The following is a 17,232-nucleotide window of genomic DNA, read 5'->3' as shown; positions in this document are numbered from 1 at the left end:
AACTGAAGACAAAACATAGTTCTAAGGGCTTCAGTCTCCCGGGGGCAGCCTGTGGGGCAGGTGCTGCTGTCCTCCCCGCTTGCAGAGGACGACACAGACAGTCAGGATTCCGTTTCTGCCATCCCGACGGCGCCGTGCAAGCCCGGGGTTTGTGGCGCGGCAGGGAGGGAACCCACTGGGCCTGGGCAGGTGCGTCGGGCCCGGCGTGGCCCCGGGGGCCGGTGCGCTGCCAAGTCCCCGCAGAGAGGCCCGTCAGAATGGGGATGCTGAGGAGCGGTTAGTAAAGCCAGTTAGTCGAGGCCCGTTTAAGAGAACCTGGAAGAGACGGTGCTGCCCTCGCCACCCCCCACCCCTGGCCCGGGGACTGGCAGCACGAGGGAGCTGCCGCAGCCCTGAAGCCCACCAGGGCAGAGCCCAGGGAGGACAACGGGCCCAGAAAGAGACGGCTGGAGCTCTGAGCCGGCCGCCAGCTGGGGACTGTGGCAGAGGGGGGCACACTGACCCACGGTGGCCCCACAGAGGGACGACAAACACCCTGACCTCACGCACGCTCTCCCCCCACTCTCCTTCCTGCCAGGGCCTCCTCCCACCGGCCAAATCCCAGCAGAAGCCAGGCGAGGAGGCAGATCTTAAGTGAGGGAGGGACGATGGATCTGCTGTGGGAAACCGGAGGGATCTTCCCGCCGTGGAAAGTTCCGCCATGGAACGTGTGGGATAAGGGACTGGCCAGCAGTCACATGGGATTTGGACCAGGCGTCCCTCCGAAGCCAGGCCCTTCCCAGCAGCGATCTGAGAGCCTTAGCATCTGAAGAGCACCGAGGCCTCGCTCTGCAGGTCAGCGGTACTAGAATAGTGACAATTTTAATGCTGCGTCGAGGGAAGCTCAAGGCCCCTGAACACCCCCCCCACAACCCGTGACTTCTGCAGGGAAAGTTTATAGCACGACCACCATGGGGGGTCACCCGGGCCCCGCGCCCTGCTGTGCAAGGAGCACCCCATCTCCCTGGAGCGGCCCTGTCCAGCTGGTGCCACCGGCCTGCGGCCACCCCTGTGCCACGTTGGACCAGGGAGCTAGGCCGACTCGCCCAGCTCAGCGACTCACTGTGACTCACCCGCGACTGTGACTCCGTCCCCTCTTCCCCCGTGGCTCCTGTCCAGCAATGCCTCCACCCACGCGGGGCCCGCCCCCCACAGCGGGCTGTGCACTGGCTGACTGGGAGCTCCTGGGCCCAAGCACCAGGCAGGCACGACCAGAGGCCACGAAGTGCATGGAAGCAGAACCAGACAGAGGCAGCGCATGGCCCTCGCTCTCAGGTCTTTATTGGAATAAGTAAGAGCACGTGGCCGGCCCCGCCCGGCACTTCCCGGCCCCAGGCTCTGGCTCCCGGGAGGTCAGGTTCACGGCAGGGCCCACGGCAGGGCCCACGGCAAAGCGGAGGAGCCAGGAGGGCGGCGTTGGCAACACAGCCCGGGGTTTAGCAACTTTCATTCGACATCCAACATCCAAAAGCGACACTACTTAGAACAGTTATAACCACAATGAAACACGGGCATGCAAAAGGGGGTGAGAAAGGCATTCAGTGCCTTTAAAACACAGCTCTTTATCACATCCAGTGAGGACATTAGGGCTCCGCGTGCAGAAGACCCCTTGGCTGGCAGGGGCCCCAAACAGCCATTCCAAGGAGGATAAAAGGAGACCATCTCATGACCCTGGCCTGGGCCCTCACTCGGGCCGCAGACCCCGAGCCACGGCCGCTCAGATGCAAATGATCTCACTTCTGCTTACATGGGGAGGGTCCCCACCCAACGGAAAACAAAGCACTGGAAAGGTGGGTCAATCAAGGAGGAAGGCTTCTAGAACTTTCTGAGATTAAGGAAAGTGGCTTCTGCTGCACAAGTTTCCCCAAGAAAACGCCTCAGCATCACAGAGCCCACAACTCACAGCTATGGTCACTAAGCTGGGGTGGGGGGTGGCTGATCCCAGGAGGAGAGGCCACCTCCAGCATTGACCCCGCCCTCCGCCTCACAACTGCGCCCGCACGCGAAGGCCTAGGCCTGGCGCTGAACTCTGATTCAGAGTGGACAGTGAAGGCGGGGGAGGGGAATGAGATGCGTAGAGCTCAAGGAACCAACGTGAATAAAGGCAGTTTGGACAACAGATCACCCTCTTTGCTGGAACCTTGGGCTTGGACAGTCGGCCTGGACAAACGCGCCTGCTCACAGGTGGCCTGTGTCTTGGGATCCCTTTTACTCTGCGACCAGAAATACAGAGGGCTTGACACATGCTCCCTGCCCCCCAGGACTACTGCCTCCCCCTCCAGGCGTGGACCCTGCTGGAACTTCCCCCGCTGCGCTGAACCTCCCCAAGACTGAGTTCTTTCCAAATGTCAGTCTCCCCTCCTTCAGCCCCGGGGGTCATCCAGGGTTGGGCACAGCCCCGCGAGGCCCGCCTGTGACAGCGGGGGGACTGGGCTCCGCAGCTCCGGCAGCAGGCTGGGATCCTGTGCGTGTGATGAAGTCGGCACAGAACATTCCAGCCCTCGCTCTTCGTCGGTGTGGCCCTTTAATGCCGCCACAGCCCACAGGAGACACCATGATACTGTTTTAATTATTTCTTTCTCCTGCTGGGAAACCACCTCCGTCAGAACGGCTCTTCGGAAACTACTGCCAGCCTCGCAGGGGCAGAGCGGAGACGGGCAAGGCTGGCGTTTCCTGAGTCATGAGCACCGGTGTCCGACTTAGTATTAACAACAGGGGCAACCGCTCGGATCGACAACAGGAAGGTGAAATTCGAAGATGAAAGAGGCCTGTCCTGCTTGGTCGCTGATGCTGGGGCCTAGAAGGAGGCTGCCGTGTGGAGGGACCCCGTGGGTGGGGTCACACAGGGCAGACACCCCCCAGCAGAAGGCCCCCATTTCTCTGGAGCCAAGGGGAGTGGGGGAGGGGCGAACGGCATCCCTTTCAAGGGTGCCCATCAGGAGATGCCAGCAGGGTTCCAGAAAGCCACACTGGGGAGGGGGATGAATTCTTCATGTCCCCCCCGTAAGGCCTGAACTGCGTCCCCCAGAATCAGTATGTTGAAGCTCTGAGCCCGAGTGCCCAGAATGCCTCTGTATTTGGAGATGGGTCTTTGCAGAGATCAGTACGGTACAATGAGGTCACAGGGGCGGCCCTCATCCATTAGGACGGGCATCCTTGTAAGGAGAGGTGAGGCCGCAGACAGGTGCAGAGGCAGGACTATGTGGGGACCCCGGGAAGGGACAGCCATCGGCAAGCCAGGAGAGGGCCCTTGGGAGGGGCCAGCCCTGCCTTGATGCTGGATTTCCGGCCTGGGAGCTGGGGGACCGTCCATTCCTGTTGTCTAAGCCCCCGCTTGTGGCGCTCTGTGATGGCGGCCCCCGCAAACTGAGAGACCCCGCTTTCTAAAGGCTTAAAAATGCATAGACTCCCAAACAGGGCCTCTGAGATGTATCGAGCAACACTTTAGACCTAGCTCCTGATGGAGCCCACTTGGCTGTCACCAAAAAAAAAAAAAAAAAATCAGACCCCGATTCCCTGAATCCCGCCTCCCGTGTGGTGGCCACTGAGGGTCACCCGGGTCTTGGATGTCTGTGCAAAATGTAAGTGAGGAACACTGGCTGGTCAAGAAGAGGAACGTGGGTGGCCCTCCTGTCCCATCAAAGGCCTCTGGGACGTTAGAGGGAAGTTTTTAAATCTACAAAACGCTTTCTACTAAAAAAGGCCTGGCTTCCCAGGAGAGCCCTCCGCCACAGCCAGACTGACTCCCGGCTCCCGTGGAGCTGTCGGTGCCGTTTGGATCGCCTGTGGCCGTGAACTGCTCCATGGAAAGGCCTGCAGGGCGCGCCCCTCCCCCTACCACGGGCAGAGGGGACTGTGTGTTGGGGCGGGGGTAGGGATCAATGTCTCAGCACTGGTGGGGCCATACACCAGCACTGGGGTACAGAACCCTGCCTTTCAAAGGATCCTGCCCACTGTGCATGACACGAGGGAGCTGAAAAGCCACAGCCAGAGGAGGCCAGGCGGCATTGGGGAGGGGGTGGGGACCTCGGCGGGCCGGCCTCCCCGCCCTTCGGAATCCCCTCCGCTCGCCGCTCTCACTCTAGGTCCTTGTACTTGGTGAACAGGTTGTACAGGACCCTTAGCGTGGACTTGAGATCCAGGTTCACCACATCTGCAGGAGGAAACAGAGACACTGTTGGGGGCGAGAGCACTGAGGCCCTCGTGCAGGCCCACAGGAGGCACGGGGCCCCTGCCTGTCCACGGTGCAGTCCTTTGGTTTAAAGATCGACGGCCCCTCATCCAAAATGCCCTGGGCAGCGCCATCCCGGGACAGGCAGCCAAGAGAGGCCCCAGGCCACCAGCCCGCTCTTCGAGCACCTGTGACAGCAGGACAGGGATACTCCCGCATCCTTTCCAGGCCCTGCATTGGCCAAGTCCAGGGACAAGAGGTGCCTATGGCTGTGGGGTCTCCAATAGCCAAGGACGTCTGCTGGGGTCCAACACCCACAGGCCAACCTGTGCCAGGACGGAGGGCAGGCCTTCTGGGGTGGGGGAGGGGGCGTGTGTGTGCAAACTGCTGCTCCCTCCTGCCCCCTCGAGGTCAAGCAATGGGCTACATGGTCTGGCCCATGGCAGGGCCCTCGGGGGACGTGACAGCCCACGAAGTCCAGGCTGCCTACTTTGGTGGGAAGGGCACCTAGGTCTTCTTCTCACTTGCCTGCAACCTTAGACAGGTGACCCCCCTGCCCTGGGCCTCAGTCTGTTTGCCTGTGCAATGGGCCCATTGGACCAGGTGATGCAAAAGGCCCTTCTCCGGCCACAGACTGACCATAACCTTGCTTTCCCCCTGCAGATACTCAACCCCAAAGCAAGAAACAGCATCTCTTCCAGGGGAAGACTAGCCGAGCAGCTACCGTGAACAGGCAACTGTCCTTAGACTGAGGCCCAGAGCATCTCCAGTCTCCGTGTGTCAGAGGAGGGGGCAGGCACGGAGAGCCGGCACAACCTTCCTTCCTGCCCTCCCTTTGAGGCTTCGGCCCCGGCACCCCCGGTCGGCCATCGCTGCAGTGGGAGGAGGTCAGGAGCCACCGAAATGGGCAGCAGCCAGCAGGCCTGATGCCCTCTGTGAATGGGCTGCAGGGGGCTGAGCCAGACATGCTCCTGGCTCCCCAGGCCCCCTGCCCGGGTGGTCCCACCACCGGCTCCCCGTGCCTCCCCGCTGCAGCTCGGACCCACACACGACATGACCATGCCTCGTCCCTGTAGGGACATCCACCCAACACTCCTCAACAGCAGCAAGCCTTTAATATCCTTGCAAGGCATGAAACAGCCCCTCTAGCCTGCGCGCCAGCACCTGCAAGGACATGCACATCCCGAGGCGGTGGGCAGAGCTCACGTCCTCCCAGTCAAGCAGTTACTGAAGGCTAGCGCTTGTGGTTCCGCCAGCACAGTCCTCCCGGCCCCAGAAGCTAAGGGCACAGGGGGCACGGGAGCCTGGGCGGGCCTGGGGTGGGGCGTTACCTTCAGGGCGAGCCTTGGGGGTCTTGAGTCCTCCGTCCAGCATCAGCTCAAAGGCAAACGCCACGTTGTGGACCTGCCAAGGAAGCAAGAGTGGAACCGGTACATCCCCAGGACCGGAGCGGTCCCTCGCAGGGCACAGGGTAAGCAAGGGTGTTGGGCGAAGGCGTTCCCTCAATGGGCCTTATCCCCTCACCCGGGATCGGGGGGCAGCTCAGAGATGCAGGGGTGAAGGCACAAAGCTTGCCCTCGAGGGCTCCAGGGTCCCCAAGTGTCTGCTTGTGCCATAGGCCACGCAATGAGAAGTGACCGTGACTCTTTCCCTTTTACAGATGAGAAAGCCAAGGCTCAGAGGGGACATGTCACTTCCCAGAGGCACCCACGCTAAAGCACTGTCCCTGGCACGGAGAGGCCACCCACCGTGTCCTGGGAAGGCCCCCCAGAGCCACGTGTGCACAGCCGCAGGCAGGACACCGTGCTCAGGGACAGCAGTGGCCCAGGCGCCGGGCAGGCACCAGGGACCCTGCTGGAACGGAAGTCAGCCCAATGGCGGCTGCAGGTGGCAGGAGGCAGGGCCCCGTTCCTGGCCTCCTCGACTTGCTAGATGTCACAGGAAGGTGGACACCCCACCCCCACACCCCACACGGCTTCTCCCTGAAAGGTACTGCTCGGCCCACGAGGGTGCTGGAAGCTTGCATTCTGCTCACAGCCTCTGAAGGGCTTTAAAATAACACCTTTCCCGAGGCAGTTTCCGCCTGACCCCCAGAGATGCCGGGTGACAACCAAACCACAGTCCGCCGTCCGCTGGGGCAAACGCTGTTGGGGACAAGATGGGGGCACCAGAAAATGAAGTAAATCCTAGAGTCAGAGCCGCAGAGCACCCCGGGGTTCCTAGTAATCACACATCCTTCCAACAGTAATACCTGCACGATTCCGGGGCAAGTGAACCAGAAACAGGATCATTGTACTTATCGTTTAATAATCAACCAGGAAGACCATGTTTGACAAAATAACCCGCCGCTGGTCAACGTCCCGGCGCTCGGGGGCCGCCTCGCCACCTCTAGGACCCTTGGTAGCACCAGCACGGGGCAGGCAGCGACCAGAGGGTCCCCGTGGGGGGACAGGCCCTACACTCCGGGGCTGGGCGGGGCTGCCCCTGACCAGACGCAGGAGGTTGGAGGACCCTGGGCCGTCCCCGAGGCCCCCTGGAAAAGGCCAAATGGGACGGCCAAGCTGCGTGTTAGACGTCTAGGTGCACGGAGTGGGCCCAGCCCAGAGGGAAGCCATGGGGGGCACCAAGGCCGCTTTTTGGAGGAGGCCCCGGGGCTGAGATGAGTTAGGACAGGGAGAGACGGGCCCTGGAAAGTGCTGGATCCTCGAAAGTGCTCAGTGCTGACCAGGTCGGGCTTCTGAAACCCCACACCTGCCGCACACCAAGAATAGCTCCCCCCCAGAGCCACCTCCCCGCAGCGACTTTCCTTCTGCTTCCTTCTTAGTCCGAGGAAACTACCAGCCAAGAAATCACCGGCACCCTGCTCCCGTCCCCGCCATGCCCTCACCTCCACCAACCCCTCCTGCCTGCAGAGAAGCCGCCCCTGCGCCCAGGGTCCCGGGACAGGGCAGGCAGAGTGGCAAACAGCTCCCCAGACCCGAGGGGACCAGGCCACACACTGTACCCCAAAGCCCCATTGCCACCACTGGGAGCCAGCCCCACGGCCAGGACGTGCTCAAATCCTTTCCCTCTGCAATTCAAGGGATTTTGGAAAACCTGGCCAGGTCACAGAGGAATAGAACTTTCTAGAATAGGAGTGGGCTCTTCCAGCTCTGCCCTGCTGAATGAGGGAACTTGGCCGTCTCTCAGCCCCTCTGAGATCCCGTTTCCTTGTCCCCAGGAAGGGAATCAGATGAGGGGACAGAAGGCAAAGCACCTTGAGAACATGAAGCCCTTTCGAGCATTTGCTGGTAAGCACCATCTCTGAGTCTCCAGGACACACTCCACTCCCCAGAAAGAGGGACACTGTGGAATCTTCCAGAAAGATGATCTAAAGGCACAAGGTACTCAGCAAAGTGGCTCCCACCAGTAAGATAATAAAACAAAACACTAGGGGTCGTACCCATATCTCAGAGGGTATCTGATATCTCACCCATATCTCAGAAAGCTCAGAGGGTGCCGTTTGTCTGTCTACAGGAACCTAGGGGGTCTGGTCTCCTTTTTTTAAAAATCTAGTGCAATTGTTTTAAAAACACAGGTCATCGCTCTGCTTGGGGACAGCAGCACCTTGCCTCGGGCAGAGGCACAGACAGACGGTCACTGGGGCCTCTCATGCTCCCCAGCACAAGGAGGCACCCCCCCAAAACTTTCACCCCTGCTGCAAAGGGAGTAAGGCCGGGGCTGGAGAGAAGGCTCCCCTGCCCTGCTTGTGCACAGTCTCCTCTTGGAAAGAAACCCAGTTCCGGCCCCTTGGCTCCATTCACCATTCCTGCCGGCAGCATTATTAATCAGAACAAGGAAATCTCTCTCCCAAACAATGTTTCTGCAGCCGGCCCCGTCGGGCCTGGAAACACAAGAGCCTCTTCCCCACATTATCTGTGTTCTCGCGCTCCGCTCGCTCCCCTCTGGCTCACGCTCCATTCACCCTGACTCGACCATGCCAGGCCCTCTCTAATCTGTTCTGATTCCATCTCAGCAGGCGAGGCAGGTACAACATTTGGCCGCGAGCGGACGGCCTGAAAGGTGCCAGAAGTATGCAGATCGATAAACACTGGCCCCGTCGTTGGACGCTTCCCTGGCTGCCACCACCTGCTCGCATTGTCCGCTGCTCTGACTCACGGGTCTAGCACTTTGGGGAAATCCAACGACAGATGCCCCGAGTCCAAAGCAATATGGACAGTGCATGAGCCAAGTTTCTGAAGGCCACACGCTGACTGCTGCTGTCTGGACGGGCTGAACTCCGGGGAGCCCCGAGCAGCAGGCAAGACACGGGCACAGACAGGGACACGGGGGAGGCAGCAACCCGGATCCAAAGCTGAGGCCCTTTGACCCACACAATCCCATGTGGGGAATTCTCCTAGAAGACAATCCACAGGAAGGGAGACAGATACAGACAGAGAGACGGACTGATCGGAAGAGAGAAAGACTGGAGAAGATGCCCAATTAGTTTATTGTGAAAACAACCAGAAACAAGTTAATTGTCCAGGGTGGGGGAACAGGGGTGTCGGAGCCACGGGACTCCTGGCCACCACTGAGAACAGCAGTGCTTGGGGAGGGCAGAAGCAGGTGGGAAAACCAGAAGTGACATGGGTACGGCATCAACGGGGGAGGGCTCTACAAGTCTGTGGCAGTGGGCCCCCGGGATTAAAAAGGGTACCGTCCCAGGGGAAAGACCCCCACCTGAGGAGGACTGGGCACACAGCACCCGGGAGCGTCTGGCACTACTGATGGGCTTACTTCCGTGACTGAGGGTTGGGTCATGTCTCACGGCAGTACCATTTGGCAGCAGTCCTATTTTTCCAAAAACTCTAGCTAGACTCCAGGAAGAGCCATCAGGGGCCCGTCTAGGCTGTGCGCTTTAGCGGGTGCGTCTGGGGCCGCTCTGGGAACGGAGACCACACACGTACCTTCTGGTCGAAGCTGTCTGGCGTCAGGTAGAAGTTGTGCAGGGGGACAAAGTAGTCCTCCAGAAGGCCCATGAGCAGGACCAGGTAGACGCCATCTGCAAACTACAGAGAAACGCGGGGTGAGGTGTCGGGGCTGTGGAGGGAGGCAGGGAACATTCTGCGTTCTCTCCCAAAGAAGGAAAATGTTTTAAAGCAAGAAATCCATGCCTTGTTGAGGCACGAGCCTGCGATCAGGTGAAGGACCTGAGAGCAGAGCATCTCGCTCAGGGCTGGATGTGGGCACGCACCTGTTTGGGGTCGGAGCATGTCCACACGGACGGGGCCATGGCTCTAGAAGCCGGCAGCCTGGCCACAAGGCCCAGCCCCCCACTACCGACCTTGGGATAACACTGGCTCCAGTCTCTCGGGGTTAGCATGGGGACACAGTGAGAAGGCAGACAGGGAGGGCCCAGCACACGGGGAGTGTCCCCATCAGTGTCGGCCGCTGGGACGACCCATCTGTCCATGACCTGCAGGGTGCCCTAGGCTCTGGTCTGGGGTCTGCTGCCCGGTTCCCCCTGCTCCCTTTGTCAGCTGCCTGAGCACATTCTTCCAGCTGTGCTCATGGTGCCAGACAACACTTACCCCTGCTTGAGCCCCGGTGACCATGAGCCTTTGAGGTCCATTGAGAGGAGCCTCTAGTGTCCATCCCAGCCAGGCCCTGAACACCCAGCAGCGCTGGGTCAGGGAAAGGGCTGCAGGCTGCTGCCCTCAACCCAGGTCCCCCAACCCCCACCCCCGGTACCTGGCCTGGCAGCACCATCCACCCACATGAGGGGACCAGGAATCTAGAACAAAAGCCTCGACTCTCTGGAAGACTGCTCTCCCCAACCCCCAGTTAGCCAGGGAGCAATTACTCCTTTTAAAGATAAAGCAATGGGGGTGCCTGGGTGGCTCAGTGGGTTAAAGCCTCTGCCTTCGGCTCCGGTCAGGATCTCAGGATCCTGGGATTGAGCCCCGCATAGGGCTCTCTGCTCGGCAGGGAGCCTGCTTCCTCCTCTCTCTGCCTGCCTCTCTGCCTGCTTGTGATCTGTCAAATAAATAAATAAAATCTTAAAAAAAAAAAAAAAAAGATAAAGCAATGGAGACCGGTGAGGACAAAAGCAAATTTGCCCGAGGGGACAAGAGAACGGAGGTACAGAAGGCACCCAGAGGGCGGGTCTCAGCCATCCCCACAGAGCACAGAGGGGGCATCTCTGAGAGGCCGAGACTTGCTGGGGTCCGCTGCCTGGCCAGAACCTGTGAGGACCCCAGCCTCCAGATGTCTGAGACCGTGTAGTCCCACATGACTGCCATTGGTCACACATGCCTATTGAAATCAGACATTTTTTTTGTTTGAATGTTGCTGGTTTATTCTCTGCCGCTGCGGTAAAACATACGTAACATGAAATCTACCATCTTAACCACATTTAAGTATCCAGGTCGCTGGCGTGAAGTCCATTCATACCATGTGCAACCAACCAGCCAGTCAGCCGTTCTAGAACGCACGTCATTTTGCAAAACTGAAACTCCTTATCCTTTTCTGTCTGGCGTATGTGGGGTATTTTTGGTTTTTTTTGAGTCGTGATAAAACATACCTAGAACGTATCATATTAACCATTTTTTAAAAAAGATTGTATTTATTTATTTGTGAGAGAGAGACAGCACAAACAGGCAGAGAGGCAGGCAGAGGCAGAGAGAGAAGCAGGCTCCCCGCTGAGCAGGGAGCCCGATGCGGGGCTCGATCCTAGGACCCTGGGATCATGACCTGAGCCAAAGGCAGACGCTTAACTGACTGAGCCACCCAGGCGCCCCAACATTAACTATTTCTAAGTGTACAGTTCAGCCTTGTTGAGTACATTCATGCTATTATGTAACCAAGTTCCAAGATGTTTAAACTGAAAAGATGTTTAACAAAAATACAAAATTCCGTTCCTCAGTCACACCACCAACATTTCAGGTGCCCAGCGGCTACACATGGCCAGTGGCTCCTGCCCCCGATGCGTGGTGACAGAACTCCTCCATCCCTATGAGGAAGCTCTCTTGGCCGGCGTGGTCCCCTGGTCTGGAAAACTGCCACGCGGGATGGCGGGATGGCAGGACGGCCACGAGAGGCTGGGCACCCAGCACCCTTCAGCTCCCCGAGACTAGCAATGTGCAGCAGATAAAATGAGCCAAAGGAGGACTTTATTAAAAACAGCAGCTCCCCCCATTGTTCTAGGCCGGCCATCAAGGCCTCCAATTTAAAGAAGAAAAGTCGAAATCACAAGTGTCCGATATCACCAGGTAGAAAGGGGAAGGAGAGGGAAGAACAAAGACCAAGGCAGAGGGACACCCTCCTTGCGGGGCTTGCCAAGGATGGCTCTCTGGTAGACGGTGCTGGTGGGACTACCCCACCGACACTGAGCCAACAGCAGGCCCAGAGAAACCGGCTCTCTCGGCAACACGAACCCCATTTCCAGGCCATCTGCAAACGACGATACTGCCCCCATCACCTGCCCGGGAGGCGCAGGGAGCTGAGATGGGCGGAGAGCCTCTGCTCCCTTCCATGGCTTCCAGAACCCAGCCCTGGCCCCCTCATGCACGGGCAGTGGGAGAGATGGAGGTTGCAGGGGAATGCACGGGAGGGAGAGGGGCACCAGGGAGAGTGAGAGCCAGGCAGAGCACTGTGGCTTATCAGCCAACGGACCCTCTAGCTCACACTCATGAGAGCACACATTTGTCCTGAGGTGGGGGCGTGCCCTAGCTGCAATCCCCCCAGATGCCCCACGACTCCCACGGCACTGTCTTCATCAATACCTAGCTCGTAAGGGCACGACCTCCATTAAGCCTCCCCATATCTGCTGCCCCCTCAACATAAGAGAAGCACAGAGAAGTTGAGTAACTGGCTCGGTGTCACACAGCCAGGAAGCTGCCCAGAATACAGAAGTGGTTTTAAATACATACACACACACACACACACACACACACCCCCGAGCAGGGCTTTGAGCCCATGTCTCCCTGACGATGAACGTTATTTATAAAAATACCTCCTTTCTGCCGGACAGTAGTTAAAAACCCCTTTAAGTGTGATGAGAGAGAAAAAAGGAGACACTGGGTACCTCCAGATCCACGCAAACCGAGGGGCAGAGTCTCGGTCTGGGGCTTCTGGCCACTCCTGCTGGCGTGTGGGCCGGCGGGAGGTGAGAATGGGGAATGGCTTGCAGGGCTCAGGGCATGGGAGCGGGCAAGCCTTCCTGGGCCCTCAAAGCATCACGGCCTTCTAGGAGTGCGTCCTGACTAAGCGAGGGCACCAGCAGCAGAAGCTGAGGGCAGAGAGCCCCTGCACCCCCCGTCATGAGGGCGGGGGCACCCATCACGAGGAGTGGGCTTCGTGCCATGAGGTGCGTTAGGATGGAAGAGGAGGCAGTCCTCAGAGGTGACCAGTGCAGACAGACAGACCAACCGACTGGACAAGGGAAGAAGGACCAGATGGAATCATGCACACACACTCCACCAGAAAGACCCCGGCATACAAGTGTCACAGAGGACACGCTGCGAGAAGAGCCATGCAGCAGAAGCCACCGTCGTTAACAAAATACACGTGTGTGTAAGACGTCTGGAAGACTCCACATGAACTGCAGTCGGGTAGGTCGGGACAGGATGAAGCGGGGAGGCGGCGGGGAGGGAGAAAGGAGGCCTGCGAGGACACCTGTGGGCCCCTGATACACCTAACAGCAAGTAACCAGAGGCTAAGTGGGCAGTGTTCGGAAAACGTCACAAACGACACACAAACACACACACTCGTTACAAACGGCCCGTTCAGCTTTCCAGGACAGACCCATGAGGTCCGTGGTTAGCCAGCCAGGTGGAGGAAAGGTCCGGAACAAAGCGCTCGGCACAGTTATCTCTGGGTGCTGGGATTAAGAACGATTTTTGTTTTGCTTATCTGCATTTTCAGACATTCTACAATGAACCTGAATTACTTTTTTAATTAAAAAAGCAAATGAGGAAAGGCAAAGAGAGAGACAGGAGCGGAGGCAATCACCCAGGGATTTCAGCAGGATCAGCTGGGGGTGAGAGTAATCTGCACCAAGAACGCGAACGGCTCCGAATTCGAGCACCCAGCTAATCCCAGGAAAATTATATTTTGTCTTTGATGCCTGCTGATTGTCTGAAGCGGATTTTCACTCTGCGGCGTGAGCTCTGCGTGGGGCGCGGGAGGACGCTTCACACACCACCCACGGAAGAAATATTTCGTGCACACTCACTGGACAGGTACTCCGCAAGCGCTCGCGCAGCGTGCATGGCAATGGGGAACAGAGGCGGGGGCGGGGGGTCACAGAACATTCTAGACTGGCAGAACTGCCCATGCCAAGGCCCTTCAGTGGGGGAGGTGTGACGCCTCTGAGGGTGTCAGGGTTGAGCTGTGTCCCCTAAAAAATGTGCTGGAGTCCTAACCTCGGAACCTGTGAATGTGACCTTCTCTGGAAGAAGTCACTCCTGAAGGCCTCCGAAGGAAGCAGCCTGGCCCACGTGGGTCCGGGACTCCAGCCTCCAGGACCGTGAGGATGGAAATGTCTGTGGTTCAAGCCGCTTAGTCTGTGGGACTCGATTCCAGCAGCCACAGGAAACTATGACAGAGGGCCCGAGAGAAGGCCAGAGCGGCTGGGCCTCGCCGTTCTGACTGTAGGGCGGCCACTCCTTGTCGGACCAACAAGACGGCGCCCGTCCCCTTTGCGCCCCACGCGGGATCAGAGAGCTGGCTGAAAACACGAACACCAGAACACTGCTCACCTGGGTCTCCAGTTCCGTCACCTCCAAGTTCAGCTTGTTCAAGTGCTTGTTCACAAACGTGATGAGAGACTGTGAAGGCAAAGACATGGGAGCCATGAGTGAGAGAGGACACTTGTCTGCTCCCATCCAACGGGATGGACCTGACCTTGGCCATCACCAACTTGGGAGATGCTCCCATCATCTCCAATGTTTGCTAAAATAAAAGGGTCAGGTTCTCGCAGTGACCCTTGGTTTTAATGGAAAAATGACTCCATGTACTATCCCCGCTGGAGAAGAAAACGCACCTCTCTGTCCGCCAGCCTGGGCGTACACCCGCTTATCCACACACCCGTAAGTATTTAAGAGCCCTAGAGGGGACAATCAACTCCTCAAGAAGGATGAAACCATCAGGGGGAGAAGACTGTGGTTTTAGATGCATCCTAGATGTGACCTGAAATGACAGAAGGCTGACCCGAGGGGCCACACGCACCTGCTTCGGTAACCTTGGGTAAGCTTGAGCTTAGGGGAGCAGACCGCCAGCGTCTCTCTAGCCAAAGTTTAAAACTTGTCCCTTGTAACTCTTCTCCACCAGCAAACCCAGCTTCAGTGGGACACAACACCAGCCACACCCCACCCCACCCCTGGATACGATGGCCTTTCCTTAGTCATGCTACTCAAGTTTATTGAGCAGCTACTACATGCCAGGCACTCTGCTTGGTGCCGGGGACATGAAGACGGCAAGACTGGGTCCCCCCTGGAGAGCCTGTGGCACAGTTCTCCATATACGCGCCTGGTGGGGGACACAGAGCAATCAAGGGCTAGAGCCCAGCGTGTGAGACGTGCCACGGAGGAGAGGCCACGGCATCGCAGGATGCCAAGGAAGTGAGCATCTGAGTGGGTGTGGGGCAGGGACGGGCCAAGCAGGGACCCCGGGCCCACACACATGCGCAAACGCTTTGGGATCTTCAGACTGCCGCTGGATGTGGATAGGATGGGAGGATGTAGGAGGGGGTGACCCCAGAGAGGTGGACAGGGACCCCCGGCTTTTCCCTGAGGCACAAGGAGCCATCAACACGGCAACTGTCCTGTGGGGGTGTGGGAGGGTGAGGCTGGAAGCAGGAAGCTGTCGGCAGATGAAAGGATTTTGTCTCATTCGTCCCCAGTGCCCAAAACGCATCTTTTCAAAGAATGAATTAACTTTGTACCTACAGACAAACAGACCTCGTGCCATGCTCAATGCTACCCAGCATACTGCGCACTGGGCCTTTGCACAGACATGATGACATTTTACTCTCACAGCGCCCCTGAGAGGTGGGTCCCGCCTCGGTCCTGACAGGTGGGGAAACTGAGGCAGGTGTTATCATCTGCCTCCGGTCATACAGTTGATAGGGGAGGGGCCAGATTTGAATCTTCTTGTGCATGAGTTCCTGGGACCCAGATGTGATGGGGGGTAGGGGTTAGGGACACTGCTCGGAGCCCCAAGGTGCGTCAGTCATCACCCAAGGATGCTAAGAAGGCTCCACCCAGGAGGGGCACTGCCAGCCTTTTGCAATGTGCTTCCAACGACTAAAAGACTCTCATTGTCCCAGGCTGCAGCAGCCTTTTCCAAAAGTGGGTTCCGCGGGGATTTAATACCTTCTATCACAAGATAAATGAACAGATCTCACCATCGACAATAAGCTTGGAAAATGCTCATACTGAGTCCCATCTTGGAGAATTCCAACCCATGCCAGCGTATTAAATAAAGGTCCTGAGAAGTCCTGCATTAAGAAACCTGTTGCGGGCAGTTGTGCTAGACAAAGAGCTCTCTCTCCTAGGGCACACGGGCAGAAATGACCGCCCCTTGGATGTTACAGGGAGGTGGAAAGGACACCCATCCTCCCACTGCCTCCCCACGTGAGACGTCTGCAGGTGCTCAGATAACTCCACGGGCCGAGAGCCGAGTCTCGATTCCTTCTGGGTGACCCCCTGGGAGCTCATCACTCCCCAGCCCCTGACTCCACAGCCTCAGCTCACATGGTTTTTTTTGCTGTTGTTTTTTCCATCCGTAGCCTACACGCAGGCTGCCTGGGCTGATGAAGTGCCTGTCCTTGGCGCTCCTGTTTGGAGGGAAATGGGCCAAACACGCGCTCCAAGCAGCTCAGCCGGCAAGGGCCTGCCTGTGTCCCGGGCAGGCTGTGAATACAGCCTCGTGGTAATGAGGCCCGCTCGAGCCAGCAGGCTGACACACTTGAAAACATTTCCACATTGAGAAAAAGCCTCGAGTCGGAATGAAGGACCACGCGGGCGCTGGCTGGCTAATTCACTCAACAGAAGCGGGCGGGTGGGCAGGGAGACACCCAGGGAGCAGAGATGTTGAGTTAAAAGGCGCTAATTTTATGCACTGTAGTTACGTTTTTGACTATAATTACACTTCAATCCATGTGGCAAACACTTCAGAGATTTCAAACATGTTCCCACCTTCTTCCCGGCACGGAGCGCGTGCTGTAGAGAGAAGCCTGGGGACGGAGGCAAGCAGCCTAGCCCGGAGCTTACCTTCTTCACCACGCTGAGCTTGTCCGGGGCGTGGTCAAAGAGGGTGTCGAAGGCGTCCCGCTCTGCGTGGGCAAGTGGAGAGGCACAGGCAGGGTTGATGGAAACGTCCCGGCCCGTCCCGGGGATCAGGCAGTTCCTGACACCCCGGGATGTCCCACCCCTACGCTCCCTGCCAGCCCAGAATCCACTTCGTTCCCACCAGAACCCAGGGGCAGGTGCACTTGGGAGCAAAATCAGGGTAAAAATGCTTTTACGTCCGCCCCGCCCTCAGTTTCTATCTTGTAACGTGAAATTCACGGGTAGCACTGGAACATCCGCCCCCATGACATCCTTGACATGAGGCGTCCCTTGCCCGCCTCTCTCCTGCCAAACGCTCCTTGCAGTGCGTACCAGTAAATCTCGCTGCTACCTCTGAGCACATCTCCCGATCAGCACAGCTGCCAGCCCCACACCAGCCCCAGGCCCTCACCTGGCGGCAGCTGTACCCTCCTGCCTTAGCCGGCTTCCCTCCTCCACTCCCAGCCCTCCGATCCCTTCTCCCAACAGGAACAGAGTACACTGGATCGTTTCTTGTCCCTCCCCATCCCTGCCCCCACCAAAACTCTCCAACAGCTTCTTATCACTCTAGGATAAAATTCATTTGCCCTCCCGTGGCCCACGAGATCCAGCAGTCAGTCACCCACTAACACACACACCCTCCCTGAGTTCACGCCACCAACCGGCTTCCTGGCTTCTCCTCATCACACACCTACCACAGGGCCTTTGCAC

The 17,232-nt window shown here is 58.2% G+C and overlaps 1 protein-coding gene across 2 annotated transcripts in view; it reads right to left on the bottom strand.

Moving 5' to 3' along the window:
- Positions 1-1,299: 1,299 nt before the first annotated feature.
- Positions 1,300-17,232, bottom strand: part of PARVB (parvin beta) — a 94,043-nt gene continuing 78,110 nt past the window's right edge. For both annotated transcript variants that reach the window (XM_047739755.1, XM_047739756.1), the window contains exons 9-13: positions 16,465-16,526; positions 13,951-14,019; positions 9,157-9,258; positions 5,542-5,614; positions 1,300-4,192 (exon numbers count right to left, since the gene is read on the bottom strand). In XM_047739755.1, coding sequence (XP_047595711.1) covers positions 4,116-4,192; positions 5,542-5,614; positions 9,157-9,258; positions 13,951-14,019; positions 16,465-16,526 — 383 coding nt within the window. In that variant the 3' untranslated portion in view covers positions 1,300-4,115. The remainder of the gene's footprint in view (positions 4,193-5,541; positions 5,615-9,156; positions 9,259-13,950; positions 14,020-16,464; positions 16,527-17,232) is intronic.

The sequence above is a fragment of the Lutra lutra genome, chromosome 8, assembly GCF_902655055.1.
Source record: "Lutra lutra chromosome 8, mLutLut1.2, whole genome shotgun sequence".
In the NCBI taxonomy this organism is placed as follows: domain Eukaryota; kingdom Metazoa; phylum Chordata; class Mammalia; order Carnivora; family Mustelidae; genus Lutra; species Lutra lutra.
Note: the sequence above shows the minus strand (reverse complement) of the source record. Positions and strands in the feature narration are given on the sequence as shown.